Source organism: Neodiprion pinetum, chromosome 5, assembly GCF_021155775.2.
Source record: "Neodiprion pinetum isolate iyNeoPine1 chromosome 5, iyNeoPine1.2, whole genome shotgun sequence".
Lineage (NCBI taxonomy): Eukaryota > Metazoa > Arthropoda > Insecta > Hymenoptera > Diprionidae > Neodiprion > Neodiprion pinetum.
In genome coordinates, this window is record NC_060236.1 from 25,966,198 (window position 1) to 25,983,387 (window position 17,190).

At 37.9% G+C, this 17,190-nt stretch overlaps 3 protein-coding genes across 4 annotated transcripts; 2 read left to right on the forward strand and 1 right to left on the reverse strand.

Annotated features, from left to right (window-relative positions):
* On the forward strand, positions 1–2,558 carry Dph1 (diphthamide biosynthesis 1). The gene is made up of 4 exons (XM_046627841.2): positions 1–647; positions 932–1,239; positions 1,317–1,700; positions 1,859–2,558. Exons 1-4 carry the CDS (start codon positions 332–334, stop codon positions 2,087–2,089), a joined length of 1,239 nt encoding a protein of 412 aa, XP_046483797.1. The 5' UTR covers positions 1–331; the 3' UTR covers positions 2,090–2,558.
* Positions 2,559–3,400: 842 nt separating this feature from the next.
* Positions 3,401–6,365, forward strand: LOC124219765 (protein dimmed). 2 transcript variants are annotated; one of them, XM_046627848.2, is made up of 3 exons: positions 3,401–3,892; positions 4,286–4,524; positions 4,590–6,365. In XM_046627848.2, exons 2-3 carry the CDS (start codon positions 4,300–4,302, stop codon positions 4,905–4,907), a joined length of 543 nt encoding a protein of 180 aa, XP_046483804.1. In that variant the 5' UTR covers positions 3,401–3,892; positions 4,286–4,299; the 3' UTR covers positions 4,908–6,365. The 2 variants fall into 2 exon arrangements, with proteins under 2 accessions (XP_046483804.1, XP_068992415.1); XM_069136314.1 differs by lacking the exon at positions 3,401–3,892 and having other exon boundaries at positions 4,133–4,524.
* Positions 6,220–8,607, reverse strand: LOC124219760 (DNA polymerase delta subunit 2). Its single transcript, XM_046627839.2, has 6 exons — positions 8,185–8,607; positions 7,717–8,018; positions 7,307–7,517; positions 6,942–7,176; positions 6,566–6,858; positions 6,220–6,464 (listed from the first exon to the last, which is right to left on the reverse strand). The coding sequence occupies exons 1-6, from the start codon at positions 8,405–8,407 to the stop codon at positions 6,346–6,348; spliced, it is 1,383 nt and encodes a 460-aa protein (XP_046483795.1). The 5' UTR covers positions 8,408–8,607; the 3' UTR covers positions 6,220–6,345.
* Positions 8,608–17,190: the final 8,583 nt, after the last annotated feature.

Sequence of the window (17,190 nt, forward strand, 5' to 3'; positions counted from 1 at the left end):
ATCTAACCTAATCTAACAGCAAATGAAACGTCCAAAAAGCAAAGTTACCTCTTAACGTGGATTTACCAAATTAGTTTAAAGTGTAAACAATGATGTCCGAAGTATTCTCGTAAGGTATGGAAAAAGTAGGAAAAACGTAGCGGATACATTATACGCACATTGTGGATAGTAAAAAATGAAAAGATAAAGTAAATTGACAACTTTCATGAAGAATCGGTAACAAAAGTAGATGAACAATTGATAAGAAAATATTTAAAGTAGCCAAACTTCACTTTTATTACAAAACAGTTCAAAAGTGCACATCTACAGATTGATATCGTGAATTATAACAATGAGTGAGCAAGGTGAATCCACAGTTGTTGTGGTGAAGGCAAAGCCAGTAAGAAGGGTTTATAAGGCCCCGGTGAGGGTAAATAAAATACCCCCTGAGCAGTTAAACGACCCGTTGCTAAATGCCGCCATTGCAGTTTTGCCGACAAATTATAACTTTGAAATTCACAAAACAATATGGAGAATAAAAGAACTCAAGTCACAAAGAGTAGCTCTTCAAATGCCTGAAGGTCTCCTTATTTTTGCGACCACCATTTCTGACATTATAGAAGAATTCACTTGCGCTGAAACTGTCATTATGGGAGACGTTACTTATGGTACGATTACAATCAAAATTGTTTTAGATTTGTGTTTTTTCGGTTTTAGTTTGCATTAGAATCTCACTTCAAGTTTGATTTCTATTCCGAAACTTCAAATTTTATGGTATATCGTCTCTAGGCCATTGAATTTACAAATATGTTAAAATTAAATATGATGAATAATACATTGACAAAATCTATGCTTGATTGAAGCTATAATCTCAAATATTTAGATTTAGTAAATTTAAACTCTTTTACCAAATAGGACAACAATGACGTTTGACGGTGAATGTTTCTTCCAGGTGCTTGCTGCATTGACGATTATACGGCAAAGGCTCTCGGGGTCGATCTGCTTGTCCATTATGGTCATTCCTGCCTAATACCAGTTGACAAAACAGTGGGAATCAAAGTCCTGTATATATTTGTTGATATAAAAATCGATGCAATGCATTGCATAAAGTCTTTGCAGGCAAACTTGTTGGTAACAACGAAAATAGCATTAGTCAGCACTATTCAATTTGCCTCAACGCTCCAGGCTGTCGCTATCGAGATGAGAAAAGCTGGATATGAAGTTACCGTACCACAAAGCAGACCTCTTAGCCCTGGCGAAGTAAACGTCTTAAAATAATTGACTAACCATAATATATTAATGAATGTGTTCATTAATTTCTTTCATTTCTTAATCAGGTGCTCGGGTGTACGGCGCCTCAGATTCGCTGCGCAGATGCGGTCATATACTTGGGAGACGGTCGTTTTCATTTGGAGGCAGCAATGATTGCGAACCCCAAATTGCGGGCCTATCGTTACGATCCTTACGACAAGAGTTTAACTGAGGAATTCTATGACCATGAAAGAATGCGAAGTAATAGACGAACCGCGATTGAAACTTCTAAAAGTGCGGAGAAATTTGGACTTATACTAGGCACCTTGGGTCGACAGGGAAATCCCGATGTATTAAAGACTATTGAGAAACGGATCAAAGTATTGAAGAAAGAAGCCGTTATTATTCTTCTTTCAGAAATATTTCCTGATAAACTAAAGTTATTTGACGATATTGATGCATTTATACAGGTACGATACTTAGCTTGCTATGGAAATTATACATTGTCTGTCTTTTTTCCTCAGATATATATAACTTGAGATTACCTTTCTTTTGTGTAACGTTCGAGGCTTTTCAAGTTTTGCGAGTCTAAAATCGGTTTTCTTATATTACACACTTTGTTTCATAGGTCGCATGTCCAAGGCTGAGCATAGATTGGGGTACAGCATTTGAAAAGCCTTTACTGACGCCCTACGAGGGTTCAGTTTCTCTGAAGCTAGCAGAGTTGGACAATGACAGACCATATCCTATGGACTTTTATGCTTCTGCAAGTTTAGGCCCGTGGACACCAAACCATAAACCTGCAGATTTGGAAAAACAGACCGATGCATGCTGTGGAAAGTGCAAGGAAGTCAAATAGCCAATATTCAATATATGAAAAATAAATGTCTTTTCTATCCTATTTGATATTTGTATTGAAACGTTTATACTTAGTTTTAATGATGTATCTAGTGAATGCAAGAATCAGGAATATTTTGTAATTACTGGGAATATCGACCGTGAAATCTAGGTAAACCGTATACCCTTCAGATTATCGTTTGAATTTTTTCCGTTCACTAGTCTAAAAGTTGTATGCTTAACTTTGCCTAATCTACGTCGTTATCTAGAAGATAAGAGGAAATAGGATTTTCACTATTTGAAATGAAAAATAGTTTGAAATTGAAGATTCACTTGACATTCCGCGTGTAATTTGTTGTCGGTACGCGTACATTATTTACCAGTACCGTCTCCTGAACAAATACAGTCTTGAATTTGCGATGTAACATCAGTAATTGCGGGATGTTGTTATTGAGAGTAATAAACATGATCTTAAAACAAACTAAATCAAGTCTGTAATTTTTGAACTCTGGTGTAAGCTGCGAAGCTCTGTGATCCATTGCTTCATTATCCAAAATGCGGAAGTGATTCAAAGCCAAAGCTAAGCTTAGCTGGACTTTGTTCATCACGTGGGCGTTTTTGTCCCCCATCTCTGTAATCGATTTCTATTTGAATAACAATATCAGGCAACAGGTGTGGTGGAAAAAATTCATTTTGACTGGGAATCAGCCCCGGCCTCACCTAAATAGCGGCGCGTTTGCGCCGCCCGATATGCGCAGCCGCGCGAATCTTCGACGCGTCGCGTCGCATCCCCGCAACATGAGGCCGGGATGTTGTCGCGATAATGGGTACAGATAAAGGAGCCGCGTGGGCGACTGACGTCATACGCCCACCTGTAGGCACGTAAACGCTCAACAAACCAACCCCTGTATTTTCCCACATATCGGGTGTGCGTTGCAGGAATGTAATTCGCGCAGAATGACGATAACGAATCGATTTGTGTTGACACAATTATTACCACAAGGCTCGTTGACTCGAGAAACATGGTTTGTAGGGATTTGACCTTATTTTTCGAAATATTTTTGAAAAGGATGTTATAGTTAGTATTTACTGACCGAGTAAATGTCACTTATTTATTTTGACTATTATCAAAGTTTCCGCGACACTAGTTTAAAAATGCCGCAGTCAGCGCAATTCTATATGCAATACCGAATACAGATATCGAGAAAAAGTTTTGTTTTGCGTAACAACAATGTCAAAAAATGTACTCCGTTAATTGAACTACCATTTGCTGCAATAATACATTTTATTCTCGCATGAAGCAAAAGTTTTTTGAATTCCGTTTGGCGATGCATGTAATTTTTCATCAAAGGTATTTTCATTAACGGTATCTTCACGTTAGTGAAACGTAGGCTTTGATAATAATAAGATCAAAGTAAGTGACATTTTACTCGGCTGGTAACTACGTCTGATTATAGCATCTTCTTAACTTTCGCTGTTCGTCCGATATCGTGCGGACGCTTTTCGAATTTCGAATCGTCGTAAGGACGCAGCTTTTTTAAAACACCCCTTACGTGCCACGAGGAATATGGCAGTGTAGGTGCGCTATATACGACCCTCGAGAATATAGTTCGCGGGGGTGAAAGACGGCGCCGGCCGCACCCCGACGTCGCGACATCAGTCGTCGTCTCGACGGTGCTCAACAAGTTTCTTCCGGGACTTTCTGGTTCAAAAATTATTTCTGGTTATTTCGCTGTTCCGTTGTAGATAGAAAAAAACGAGTAGACAATTATCGTTAAAACTGGAACAAAAATCACCCGCGTCTTGCCGCTAATTTTACACGCAGGTGAACATAATTACGTATAGTTATTTAAATGATATCGGTGTTATTACTTTTTTAAGAATATGTCGTATACAATTTTCATTTATGAAATTGTCGGTTTTTTTTTTTTTTTTACTAACGCACGGTTTTTTCTTTAAACATTCCGTTTAGATTGCATGATAACATGTGAAGTTAATAACTTTAATATCGAATTTCAAATTAACGTATGTAAATATTGTACAATTTAAGATCACTTCAAATCGTTAACTTTGATTCAAATTGTCTCCAAATTTCTGACAACTTGGATTACATTATTTCGTTATATTTATTATTCATAAGATGGATGGATAGAAGAAAGTTTAACTATAAAAGTGAAAGAGTGAACAATTGGAAAAGAGAAAAATTTTTTGTATTCAGTGGTTCTAGACGAAATGAAGTCTGGACTTAAAAATGAAGATAGTTTGGGAGAAGATTGGTCCTCAACTAAGACAAACGGGGGTAAAATGATACGAAGAACGACAAGGAGAACAGAAAGGCTAAATTTCAAATCATCAAGGGCTTCCCGAACGAGAACACCAAGAGAAAAAACACTTAGAAGATTGGAGAGTAATGAAAGAGAAAGAATGAGGATGCACAGTTTGAATGACGCGTTTCAGGTGAGATTTCTCTCCTTGCTTGATTGTGAATTGAAAGAAAAAACGTATATTCGATTATGTTTCAGTCTTTGAGAGAGGTGATACCGCATGTCAGTAAAGAAAGACGTTTATCCAAGATAGAGACACTTACTTTGGCCAAAAACTACATAGTGGCTCTGACTGATGTGATTTGCGCTATGAGAAACGACGAGCAGTCAGCAGATCAAGAAACACCAGAGGGTCCTCAGGAAGGAGTGTCGAACCAAACGAGAACAACGGTTCGCATAAACATCAACACGCCAAGCTCTTCGAGATCTTCAAGCCCTGATATGCAGAGTTTTTACGAAAGCAATGACGATAAGCTACCATGGGAAGCAAACTCGGACGGTTGTCACACATTTTGAGAGAAAGATCAACGAACAATACTGACTGCTCGAATATTTTCAACTTTAATCAAATATGAGATGCTAATGACAAATTTAAGGTATTATTAATAATTCAGATGTCTCACAATTTTGGGATGTAATTCTAGTCCTAGGCTATAAAGAGAAGAAGAAAACTATATTATTATTCGTACATATTTTAGCAAAATGCACTCGAGTAGTTCCATTAGTAAATATATATATATATACACACACTATGCCTCGTTTGTACCAAGTATATATTGTTTAAAGGTGTTGAAACGATGGCAGGTTGAGTTATAAATTACTTGCACAATCCGTGTTTTTCATATTTTGTTACGTGATTTTCATCTGAGTGTGATAATAGTTTGATTTGTAGCTAATCAGTGAGAGCATTTTGCACTACTCATATGTATATTTTAGGAGTGCAAGGCGTATCACAAAAAAATAAGAAATGTTGAAAGATAATGATACCGTAGCTTAGTGTATAAAATCAGTGCCAAAAATTATATGAAAAAAAATATCCTATAACAGTATTATTGTAAGCGATTAAAATGAAGATACTAAGAGGAAAAAAAAGATACAAATTCTCATATGCAAATACGTAAAACAATATTTTTAGACAAATTATAGCTATTTTAAGCCAGTTAGAAAAGTGTGAAGAAAATGAAGAAAGTCATCTAATTCTAATTCAAATACAATCAACCTTCCACATATGCTTCCTGATATCAAGTATATTAAATTATATTCTAAAATAATCTACATACATTCACATGTATACACTGTGTCTATATCTGTCGATACCCAACGGTTTAAAGAAAATATCCTATTAATTATATTATTAAAGCTTCAATTGAGAGAGATTATATTCTGATTAATTGGCGTTATGTGTCAATTCGATCGTGATAATAAATACATGATTTATCGCATGCTAAAAGTGCCAAAATTCCGTTCATAAATTTCAGCAACAATTTAATCATAGTGCCCTCTGTCTCTCTTACATTCAATTCGGTAAATTTTCATAGGTTAAGCATATGCAAATATTCGTAAAGAATTTATCTAATGATTAAAATCGATCAAAAGTGTTGATCAGTAAGTGATTATATTGACGCTCAGTGAATGAGTTTAGAGTGATAACTGATTAGATGAAATACATTTGTGGATTTTTTCACGCCGACATAGAGTCACTATTTTAACGACATGTACAAAGGTGTATTTTTGCCTTTTGGGCTTTAAAATGAATAAGGTTTATCTATGACGTGGTAAAAACTGATATGCACGATTGAAATGGTGGTAAATTAAACGTATGTAAAAATATTTACAAAACTTGTGAAAGGTTTATTGTTGTTAAATCACTAAACATGATACTCAGGAAGACTGCAACACTCTGAATTGGAAAAAGTAAGGCACTTACTAGTGATTATAACTATGATGTAACGATTCAGCTTGAGCCAAATGATATAGCTTGAGCATCCAACGTGTCAAGATCAACTAGAACCGCAGTACCAGAATCACAGAATCGAGGTACGCAAATTAATCTTACTGTCTGTCCATCCTCACCTGGGAAAATCGTTCAAAATTATGTCAAGCAATGTGAAGATTAGTTAATTATGGGGGACCTGTAAAATATTAATGATTCTTCTTATCACACATGACTTTACCTTTCCACAGACTGCTCTCGTACTTTTCCATATTTCCAGCGAAATATATATCCGGGCATTCCTCTATAATGAAAGGGTCTTTTTCATAATACGGATAAGACGATAGAGTGTCCGGTGCCGTGGGGCAATAATGTCTCCAACTCAAGGTTCGCTCTAACCAAACAAGCGGCGAGACATTGGATACGTCGCACACTTTCATTATATCTTCAATAGGCTGTCCACTTGTGCCGCTCACAATGCGAGAGCCGAGTCTACCGACCCATGGATTCGTCACCCCTTGCAGGCTTTTGAATCTGGAAAACGGACCACAAATACATGGTTCGTTTCTATTTGAGGCTCTTCTCTAATTCGTGCTAACATGACGATAAGAAATTACCTGGCTGACTTTGGTAGAATGCATGGATGCAACGGTTGCTGAGGTATCATATGATTGGTCGGATCAAATTGGCCTGGCATTAGAGTGACACAGCAGGATTCGACAATTCGGCTCAGAAACATATCGAATCTTTGTGCAGCAAATGCCGTTTCTTTAGCTGCTGCCGAATCCTGCGCTTTACCACCCGAATGTCCTTTGCTCGTGTGTATCTCAGCACTGCCTCTGATACTGTTTCCTGTTCACGTTTAAGACCCTTGAATTATTGATTTGAATTTTAGGTGATTTCGTAAAGGGAAAGAAAAGTTTCATAAATAAGAATGTGGTAGGAAAAAGAACAATGGATAATTTGATGTTTCTTCAATCACCGGCTATGATTACTCTGACAATTGAGGCTTCCTCTCTTTGAATGGCAGGATCCCCTATCATTCCATCTATCCACTCGGTCAAAAGGTTTAGCGACATACTTTCTACTCTGTTTGCCAGATCCAATCCCGAAATTAATAATAATTTGCCAGCATTTTGTGAAGCTGAGATGGCTGGTCTAGGCACACAGCCAGGAAAACACCAATCTTCTACCTGAGAAATAGTTATGTGAATGTATGTATGGAATATTCCAGCTAAATGCAACGCTTGTTTCTTTCATGTACTGAGCAGCTAGCTCTCAATTTCTGTAATAGATTCTAATTGATTTTCTGTGCGAAATTTCATGTTAAAATGATTAATGGTGTCATACAATTGTCAATCTTGAAAACTGATTTTCATATTCCTATCTTACATCAAAGGTGCCGTCTTCATTTTCTTTGCCTATAACAGCACAGACAATTCCAGTAACCATATCCTTTATGTTGACGTGATTCCCGACAATTTTTATCCTTAGCATTTCATCCTCCAAAAACAATTGGTCTTTGTTAGAACAGTAATTGATTCTGGGTGTCGGGGGTGCCAGCTGCTGTTCTTCGCTGAGCTCACGTAGTATTGACGGTTTTAGTTCCTGGTGCTTGTAGAGTGTTCCGATTACAACGGCTCGTTTACCCTGAGCATCCTCCAGGTCGGCGAGCTTGTAGATCGTGACATTTCCTATCAATAAGCGAGAAGTTGATTTTGTCAAAATGATATTTCAGTCATGCCTAAAGGCAACCTAGACAGAAACATGAAAATGTGTGACTGAATTCAGCCAAATTCAGTACACCATTTCCAAGCCAATACCAGATCCGAACGAATAATTTGCAAAAAGGAAACTAACCCCACTTCGCCTTAGCTCTTTCAGCGAGCGGTTCCGTCAGAGCTCTGAGTCTGATAGAATAAACGTGGAAAAATTGTCTGCTGAAATCTTTTGACCCGTGTTTGAATCTTTCGGACAGGTCTTCGTACTCGACGATTGTTCTTTCGAAGACGACGGGTTTCTCATCGCTGGGCTTTGACAGCAGAATTGCAGAATCACTGGAATCCGTTGCGTGAACCATCATGCCATGCAGTTATGGGGTGAATAATCATGTATGAAACGGAAAAAGTGGTTGAATTAAAAGTTTGTTCTATTGTGTATGTCGTTATTCTCAATTTTTAATCGGTGACGTGTCCCACGTGCTCGTTGCGTCGCGATGGCGTCGCGGTGTAAAAAGTGCGGACAACGAACAAAACAAATCTACGTCGCCATGTTGTAAACATAGACTTATATTTACAGCGCGGTCTGTGCACCGAGCAGAAACCGTAGTTAGAAAGAGAGAGCAACAGTAGGAGCCGGATCTCTCGCTTGTACGACCGAAAGAATGTTGTGTAGCCGCTAGGCGGGGAAAGCAATAAGGTACGCGGGGAGGTATACTCGTATAAGCTATGTTTTTTTTTCCCCGCCAAGTCACCCATTAAGTGAGGAGCTGGCTCCAGGTGTTACTCTTTCTCTTACGACTTCAGCTAGCTACACGGACCGCGCCGTCTATCTCTAAAGTCTATGGTTGTAAACAGTGACCGGGACAGTGGTATCAATTGTTGGGGTTTGTTCGTTGACTGAAGTTTGCTAAAAATACTGGGCTAAATGGGGCAATTTAAAGCTCGTGAGTAAGTGAGGAAGCTGCTGTGTAAAAATTTCCTACAGTACTGACTCAATTGACATCGCAACCCCTATAAGTGAGTTAGTAAATGTACGGTACTGCCGTTACCCCCGTGCCCGTCACGCCGTTTTGATTGCTTCAAATTGCCCGTAGCGAGCTGTCTATCAATTTCCAGTTAACAGAAATACGAATTCGCAGTCTGTAAGCTCCGTTTTTTAATCTCTGCATTCATTTCTATCTGAATGATGCATCTGTAGGTTGGATTTGCACGGGCAGCAAAATACAGTCGCAGTAGAGCAAGAGCTTTCGTTTGAATCGACAGAGCAACAGAGATACAAGATGGCGAATGGTAACTAGTGAAAGACGCGATTGGTCGAAAACAACCGAGCGTTGTCGAGTCTTGCCGACGCGTGCATTGCGTTAGCTGTTCGGTGGCCAGAAGTTGCCCAAACGTCGTTAAGTTTGGGTGGTTTTCCGAACGACGGTACTATCGGCTGATTGACTCGTTAGAATTTTACCATTTGCTTTTGCGTGATAATTAGAACATTCCTTTAAGCAATCGACTAGCTCTTAGAGGCTCATTTCCTTGTCGTGGGGTCGAATGTTTTACAAACTTGAAAAAAAAAGACTCGCGAGTGACGGTCGTTGCGCATTTGCCACGTAAGAGGTTCGACTTTCTTTTAATTTCTACTAAATCAAATGACAATATTTGTTTATCCAGTTCAGGTGTTTATCCGAGATGCGATTTCTGAGGTAATTCAATATTCGTAACGCCGGCGTGACCTCTCTCGGTGATGTGTTTACATGTGCAGTGTTGAAAGTGTTGGGGTGAGATTCAAGTGCGTCGCAGCCTGAGACGAGCATGAGAATGCAGCTGTGCTAAGGTGTATGACAACATTCCGTCGGCGTTTGGTGAGCTTTACTTAGATCTACTTGAATACAAAGCTCATTGTACAATAATGCGTGTTTAATGTATGAATGAAAAGGATTAGTCCTGCAAAAGTAGGCGTCTGTGGTGAAAATTTGCCACGTAAATATCGTTGAAAAAACTCTAATATAGAACAGAATTTCAGTTGATACATGTCTCGAAATTTCGTGATGTTACTATGAAGATCTACTTGCATTAGGCACATGTTCCGTAAATACCTTCGTTTGTTTTTTTTGTCTATAATTCACTCTTATTGCGTCTTAACGCCACGCGAAGTCTTTTGACGATAGGAATTTGGATATCTCCACTTTATCGTCAACCTGTTACCCAACCTAGATGAAAAAATGCTTTATGCGATAGGACAAATACTTCGCGCAGGTTATTCTTAACTGTTTTCCGTTTCTTTCGTTACCGGAAACTATGGTTCTGGGTGCAGCATGAAAATAAGTCTTGCAATAGTTACTAAAGAGTATGGTCGGAAATTGGTAATGTGCGATTGTGTGTATATATATGTATATTTGTTTTTACATTTACACGTATCATATTTTTTTCTGACTGTTGCAATAATTTAACGTTGGTATAACAATAAAGCGTTCTCAAGTCATTACTCAACCGGACAATTATTAGAGTTAACTTAAAGAAGTAAAAGACCCATTTGCTAAGAAATACAGTATTGAGAACTGTAATTACGGTCAACGTTTATTTATACCACTTTTCTTTGCAATTCGAACAATATCTGAACACGTTATTGCAGTAATGTTAGTTTCACAATGAATTTCTGGTTGATAAAATCAAATGAAATCAATTACACATTACAAATTCCAATTTTTTTTTTTATACCATATTTATGTAGACTTTTAACGGTTGCAGTGGTTCGATTTGTGGCGTTTAGTGCGTGGACTTGATACTTCGCGACTCCAAGGTAATGCCACTGTATCTCTTCATTTGTGGCGACGCATGCGCTTTTGAATCCGTACTCGAATACATTATGAAAGTGGAAGACTTATGAATAGATGATATTTGCATATATGTATAGTTATATGACGCGTACGATACGGAGTTAACATACAATGCCGAAACTTAATTCGTTTAAATTTTAATTGTACAGACTTGCTAAACCAGTGACGAAAATTCCAAAACCCATTACATAACGTGATGGAAAATTTCCGCGTTACGTGACTTTACCCAGCTACAATAATACGAAGAGTAGTCTGAGTCGGCGGTTAGTCAAATACAGTCGTGTTAAGTTTTTCAGTCGCAAATATTTGTCGATTTACTGTTAAATTTCACCGTATGGTTACTTTTATTTCGTTTTCCTTTTCTTTGCTAACGTAATTTTTCATTCGGTATTCTATTTATAATTAATATCAATGATTGATATATTACAGAACAAGTGTTGCCTCTGTTCAAAATATTTACCAACACAGTGAGCATATTTGTATATGTGTGTTCATACTTAGTTGATACTAGATCGCAGTGAAAAAATGTTCTCTGTATTTCAAAGTAAAAAAGAAAAAGATAACCAACGTTGTTGAATGCTACAAATGTTTTTCATGGAACAAAATAAGGAGTATTAGGTCAAGAGTTAATAGTGCAATGTTTATTTCGGTGTGTATGTGTTTGAATTAACACAATTTCATTGGTACGCACTTTAGTAAAGTTGGTAACCGTTTGATAATTTAAAAAAAATTCATTTATATTTAATCTTCAGAAGTTTTCACGTCTCATGTGCTTTCGCAGTTTCTCGACGCGTATCATGGATTCGAAACGACGATCGAAACAATTTGCAAACAAAAAACAAAATATTCCACACAGGAAACTTCAGTGTCGCTGTAAACCGCGACGGATAAAACTTTTGTGGTAAGACCAATTGCGATTACAAACTTTTTGCGAAGGCAATTAAATAGTCACGTATAAAAGTATTGCAGTAGGTGCTCTTTTCCTTGTCACGTACTGCTGACGAATACATACGCGTATGATATTTAAATTGCAAAATTTCATAATTGAGGAATACGAGTGGCAACATTTTGCTCAAGTCAAGACTCGCTTGTTATACGTTATGTGTAGAATATTTCACAGAATCATAGATAAAGACCATGAGTTTTAGCGGTATTGCGGTCATGCCATCCGTCCATTGTATACAAGTTTTTCATGTCATGATATATTCTCAGTTTTGATCACTCAATTATATGAAATTATTTTTATTAAAATGTTACTATTCGCCTAATCATTACTGCCAAATCATTGTTGAATACCACATGTCGAATACCTTCCATTCTCGGGTTATCTGATGAAAGAAATATTTTACATTCCTCTAAAATTCCAGAAATATTCTACGTATCGGCAGGTATTGGCAAGTGTTTTGCTTGCTGTCTCCGTAGATAAAGTATACGACTGATTTAGTCTTTCCTACTTCTTGTACTATACCCACACTTACCAACGGTTGATACTGCTTTTGTCGGTATAAATGTATCCGCGTGTTTTCATTCGGCTTTCGTTGTCGGTAAAGAGGAATTCGTCGGTCTTCTACTATACCGATAACCGACATGTAGCGTCGATGGTAAGAAGGACGAAATATAAGTTAAGTGTTCTTTTCGTTAAATTTAGTAGCGCATTCATTATCGAGATATCCCACCGATCAGATATTCTAAAAAAGAGGATGAAATAGACGAAGAAGGTCAAACTACTTTCAGAATACTTGCTTTTGAGACAAGTGACAAAGAAAATATATATGAAATTTATTTAGAAGAAATAGAGAATTGATTCAAATTATGTAGAAAAGAAATAGCTGCAGAATTACATCGAAACAATTTTGTCACGACGAAAGAGTGTAAGTATGGCTTTAGAGCCTATGAGATTTCATTAATTCAAAGCAATCGGCATAAAAAATATTTCACTTCGGGTGATAAATGAAGTTTTATACTTTTTTTGAAAAAGATTTAATTTTTATTCTATATCATTGTTTCAAAAAATGAAACCTTTCCATTCGAAAATTTTGCAATATTGCGGGACATGTTGGGATATTTTGGGAAATTCTAGGAGATGCTTGCTGCTAGTCACATCGTTTCTTTTGCAAATTTTCTCCTCCAAAAGGTTTCCGAACTCACTCCCACTGCCCCAACATACAAACGTTACGTCTTTACGACTCACAATCGAAACGGTTTCGCGACGTCCGGAATAAGTCGCAGCAATTGGTAACTGACGTGGGGGCGGGGCTAAGAAAAAATGGTTGACTTGCGTGCAATGAAAAGTTCATCAGTTCATTTACAATAAGTGCTTATTTTTTATGTTCCATCTGTTCTAAAGTGTTAAAAAAAATTGAATTGCGTTTTTATTTAATTTAAATGAACGTCAAGCTTTAAATAATGTATTTAGGTGTAAACTAAAACTGGTTTCTTTTTTTGCCATCACATGTCATGGTCCAAGTGATCAGTTTCTAATGTTATTTTTTGATTCACTTGCATTTGAATTATTCGTGCAACAATTTTTAACCACAACAAAAATGTCAAGATTCGTTGAAATTAGAAAAAGTGATTTTTGACCGAAACCAGTACTTTTATTATCTCACCAAAGGTGATGAAGAGTAAAAACGAAGTGCATCTAATTTCTCAATGAACCATTCAACTAATACCCAATTAGCGTCTAGTTATAATGTGTAGCGAATGTCAAAATTTTTATGCGGCAGTTCCTGGTTCATAAAAGTGATTAAGTGTCCCGAAACGAGTACATTTCGAAGAGTTACCGCATTAATTCCTCTCTTTTCATGCTTATACTTGATTGACATTTAAAATTCCCATTGAATTTACGTTCATGTTGATTTTTCTGGAAACTCGTATAATTATCGTAAAGAAATAAAACAAATCGAAAACCAAACGGTCAGTTATCTCCATGAAAGCTTTCGACGGCCGCTCACTTCGATCCCTTGTAGAAGGTGAACGCGATTCCTCCGAGATCCTGGGTCGGCTATTTCAATCACCTGTTTAGGCAGACTTTATTACCTCGTTAACTTTGGCACACTTGTTTATTCACACCTTGTATGATTAATACCCTTGCCGGCCTCAGCGACGTCAAAAATGCTCGAAAGATGACGCTCGAAACAATGAAGAAGATACCAAGATTACCCTCAAACCTCGCCAAGAGTCTCGCCAAGATTAGTCAGTACGTAAAAGGGTAACCGCAATGAATAATATCTGATATTTGATTTTCCTTGAACTGCGATACTTTTTATTTTAAATATAAATTAATTCGCACAACAGAAATTTAAAATTAGCACGATTGTATTTTATTTGTATTTCAAAATATACAGTGTATTCATTTCTTATTTTTTTCTCTTCAGCTTTTAGGTACATTCGCAATTCTCTCGGTACATTTGCTTCGTTTACGTGAAATTCCAGTCCCATGTTTTAAATACATACGCCGTACACGTGATTTCGAAAGTCGCTGCAATTCAATCGCGATTTAAAGCTGATGCGTGAAGTCTACACAAGATATACTTATATTACATATATTTTGTTCATACAAACTGGCGCTTGATAACTATACGATTGTTAATATTTCACAATTCCGCTCGACAATCGTTGTCGATGTATACTTTATTAGATACTGAAATCACTGAGATCAAACAAGCATTTGAGCATTCATTATTACTATACTTACAACTATACATTTATTATCTATTTTTGCACTTTACTAATACTGACAGTTTGACGATTTTGGCATTTAATTTCAAAGCGATGGAATGATTTTTTTCCGTCGACGTACAAACAACGAACATTTGCACGACCCGTGCTGTTAAACAATTGAATGAATAAATAAATAACGAATGACTGAACATGTCAATAAATAGTTGAATAAATAACGTTGTCGCAAGCGGCAGATGAAGTAACAAATACTTCCCATAAATACGAATCGAGACAAAGTCAAGTTTGACGCGATTGTAAGCTTTGTTGGGAATTGAGGACATCCAAGATGGGCAGGCAGATTCGACGTTTCTTCTCGGCAAGACGTTCCGACAGTCGTCTCCGTCGGCCTCCTTTTTGTCCCTTTCGATTATTCCAACGCGAGTCTCGCACGGTCTTCTCGGCATCTTCTAAGACGGTATCGTCGTTTCGCCGACCCGATAAATGTACACTCGTTCATCGTGTGCGGACTGATCCCATATTGCTACGTACGCCTCGTCCTCACAGTATGTCAAAATGTTCGGTTCCAAAGTCTTCGTTTCGAACGAACACACTTTCGACAAATTTTTTTGTTCAAGATAAGATCTAACCGCAGACACAGCAGGCTTGCAGCTCGATCGAATCGCGAGAGTGGCGAACACCAGCGTGATTACGAGGATAGTTTTCGGGCTAGCCATTTTCATCCGAAATCCCTGAGAGGTTCGCGCCGGATGCTCGAATTCCTTCGCTCGATATTCTTGATTATTCTCTTCACGAGCTTTTCGAGCTGACTGTTCGGAATATCGACTGTCGGCTTCTCGTCTACGATCGCCTCGTTCGAACTCCTTGTTCGAAACTGATGTCTTGCCTGTTTTTCCCGCCGGTTTTATCCACCGGCCACGTGCGGAAGCCCCACTCCTGTCTTTGAACGCGTGCCGCGGCTGCACGATTGTGGTTGCGACTTAACAAACCAACTGCGTCACTGCCGCCCGACGTCTTAGTTGTAAGATCGTATGCGTCATTTCTGACACGTCGATCGACTTTCCTCGTTTTACGGGACTGGACTCACGCCTCTCTCGCTGCATCCACGACCAACGCACGCGATCGGCAGTCTCACACGTTTTCTTACTCGTCCGACATCCTTGTTTCATAATCTCTGTATAATGACCGTCACTTGACGCGACGTCTTCGAATCCTGGAAAATCTCCATGACAAACCGAAGTTTGTATCCTCGGATGCGCGGTAAATACGGACAAGGCGTTCACCTCTTCCAATCGTAATCCGAACTCTCCAAGAGCCAAAGTGTCTACGACAGAATTTCGTTCCATCGTTCTTTTCTCTTTCATCTTTTCTCTTTCTTCTTTTCTTCTTTCGACTTTGAATTGAAACGTATCGATAATATAATTGGGGCCCACAATTCGAATGAAAAGTATGACTAGGCCCTCACTTAAATATATACTTTATCAAAAATAAGAAAATTTTTTTTAAAAATCCGGCAGGTGTTCGCTGCTAACACGCTGTAGCACAAACACCAACAGTAAGCCGCACCGAAGAATCATATTATAGTAAATTGAATATCGTGCGCTTCTCCCTACTTCCTGTCATAAATTTTCGTCGTATTTGCGAAATTACTCCCACCAAATGCCTCATGCCGAAAGCTAAGATGTTACCCGTCAATTTGTTACATATTCCATCATATTTGCCGCAAATCTCAATTTTCCGGCCAATGAGGGGAAAAAAGAGGAGGGATAAATATGCCAATATCGTCTCAGCGTTTCAGGTAAAAAAAGTTGACATTATGGTCGAGTCAGGAATAAAGATATTTATTACCATGTCGATGAAAACAGATTTCTGTAAGTACGGTAGAATACATGTTCGTCGAAATTTTTATTTTTGCATTAATAATACTATACTGTGTGAGATATTACACGAGGAAATGCGTGGGGTATTTATAAACGTATTTATTTCTGGGTATCCCGCTTTACCGATCCCGTCTACGGCCCAGTCGTAACTGTCCATCGATTACCGGCACACACACACACTCGGACACTTACAATCAGACCTGTGCCGAGTGTGTGTTTATCTCCGTACAAATATACACTTATAAACTAGGTGTATCTCCTAACCCGGGATATCGCATACTGTAATGTTACATTTCTCAAATGTATTTCACACGATTTGTAGATGTCTGGTAAATGAGTGAAATAAGTCTAAAAACAGCGGAGTTTAATAATTTTTAACTTCGCGATTATTTAAAAACCCTGTTTCAACTTGTCGAGATCTTAATAATACAATCAACTTGCGTCATTCGAATTTGCTTTTCCCTACCTCTCGACCCAACGATAATAGTCAGAAATTCTTTGATTGTGCGATCAGCTTGAATGAACCGAACATACCAGTTTTCGTTTATCTTTTATTTGGTTCTCGAATTCATACGCGAATGAATCTAAAAATACCAAAGCCAACACGCTTCGTGAAGAGGCAACCGGTGTAACCTTACATCTTTTTTATTTTCTACACATTATAAAGTTTCAGTCCGTGCCTTTAACCTTCACCGTAATATTTTCCCTCATAATCTGTTATACCGTACATTCCAAAACAATCAGGTATAAAACCGA

Coding starts and splice junctions, on each gene's coding strand:
- Dph1 (XM_046627841.2), top strand. CDS start 332: ATGAGTGAGCAAGGTGAATCCACAGTTGTTGTGGTGAAGGCAAAGCCA. Junction 648..931: donor TATGGGAGACGTTACTTATG/GTACGATTACAA, acceptor TGTTTCTTCCAG/GTGCTTGCTGCATTGACGAT. Junction 1,701..1,858: donor ATATTGATGCATTTATACAG/GTACGATACTTA, acceptor TTTGTTTCATAG/GTCGCATGTCCAAGGCTGAG.
- LOC124219765 (XM_046627848.2), top strand. CDS start 4,300: ATGAAGTCTGGACTTAAAAATGAAGATAGTTTGGGAGAAGATTGGTCC. Junction 4,525..4,589: donor GTTTGAATGACGCGTTTCAG/GTGAGATTTCTC, acceptor ATTATGTTTCAG/TCTTTGAGAGAGGTGATACC.
- LOC124219760 (XM_046627839.2), bottom strand. CDS start 8,407: ATGATGGTTCACGCAACGGATTCCAGTGATTCTGCAATTCTGCTGTCA. Junction 6,859..6,941: donor ATTCTACCAAAGTCAGCCAG/GTAATTTCTTAT, acceptor TCCGTTTTCCAG/ATTCAAAAGCCTGCAAGGGG. Junction 6,465..6,565: donor CGAGAGCAGTCTGTGGAAAG/GTAAAGTCATGT, acceptor CGATTTTCCCAG/GTGAGGATGGACAGACAGTA.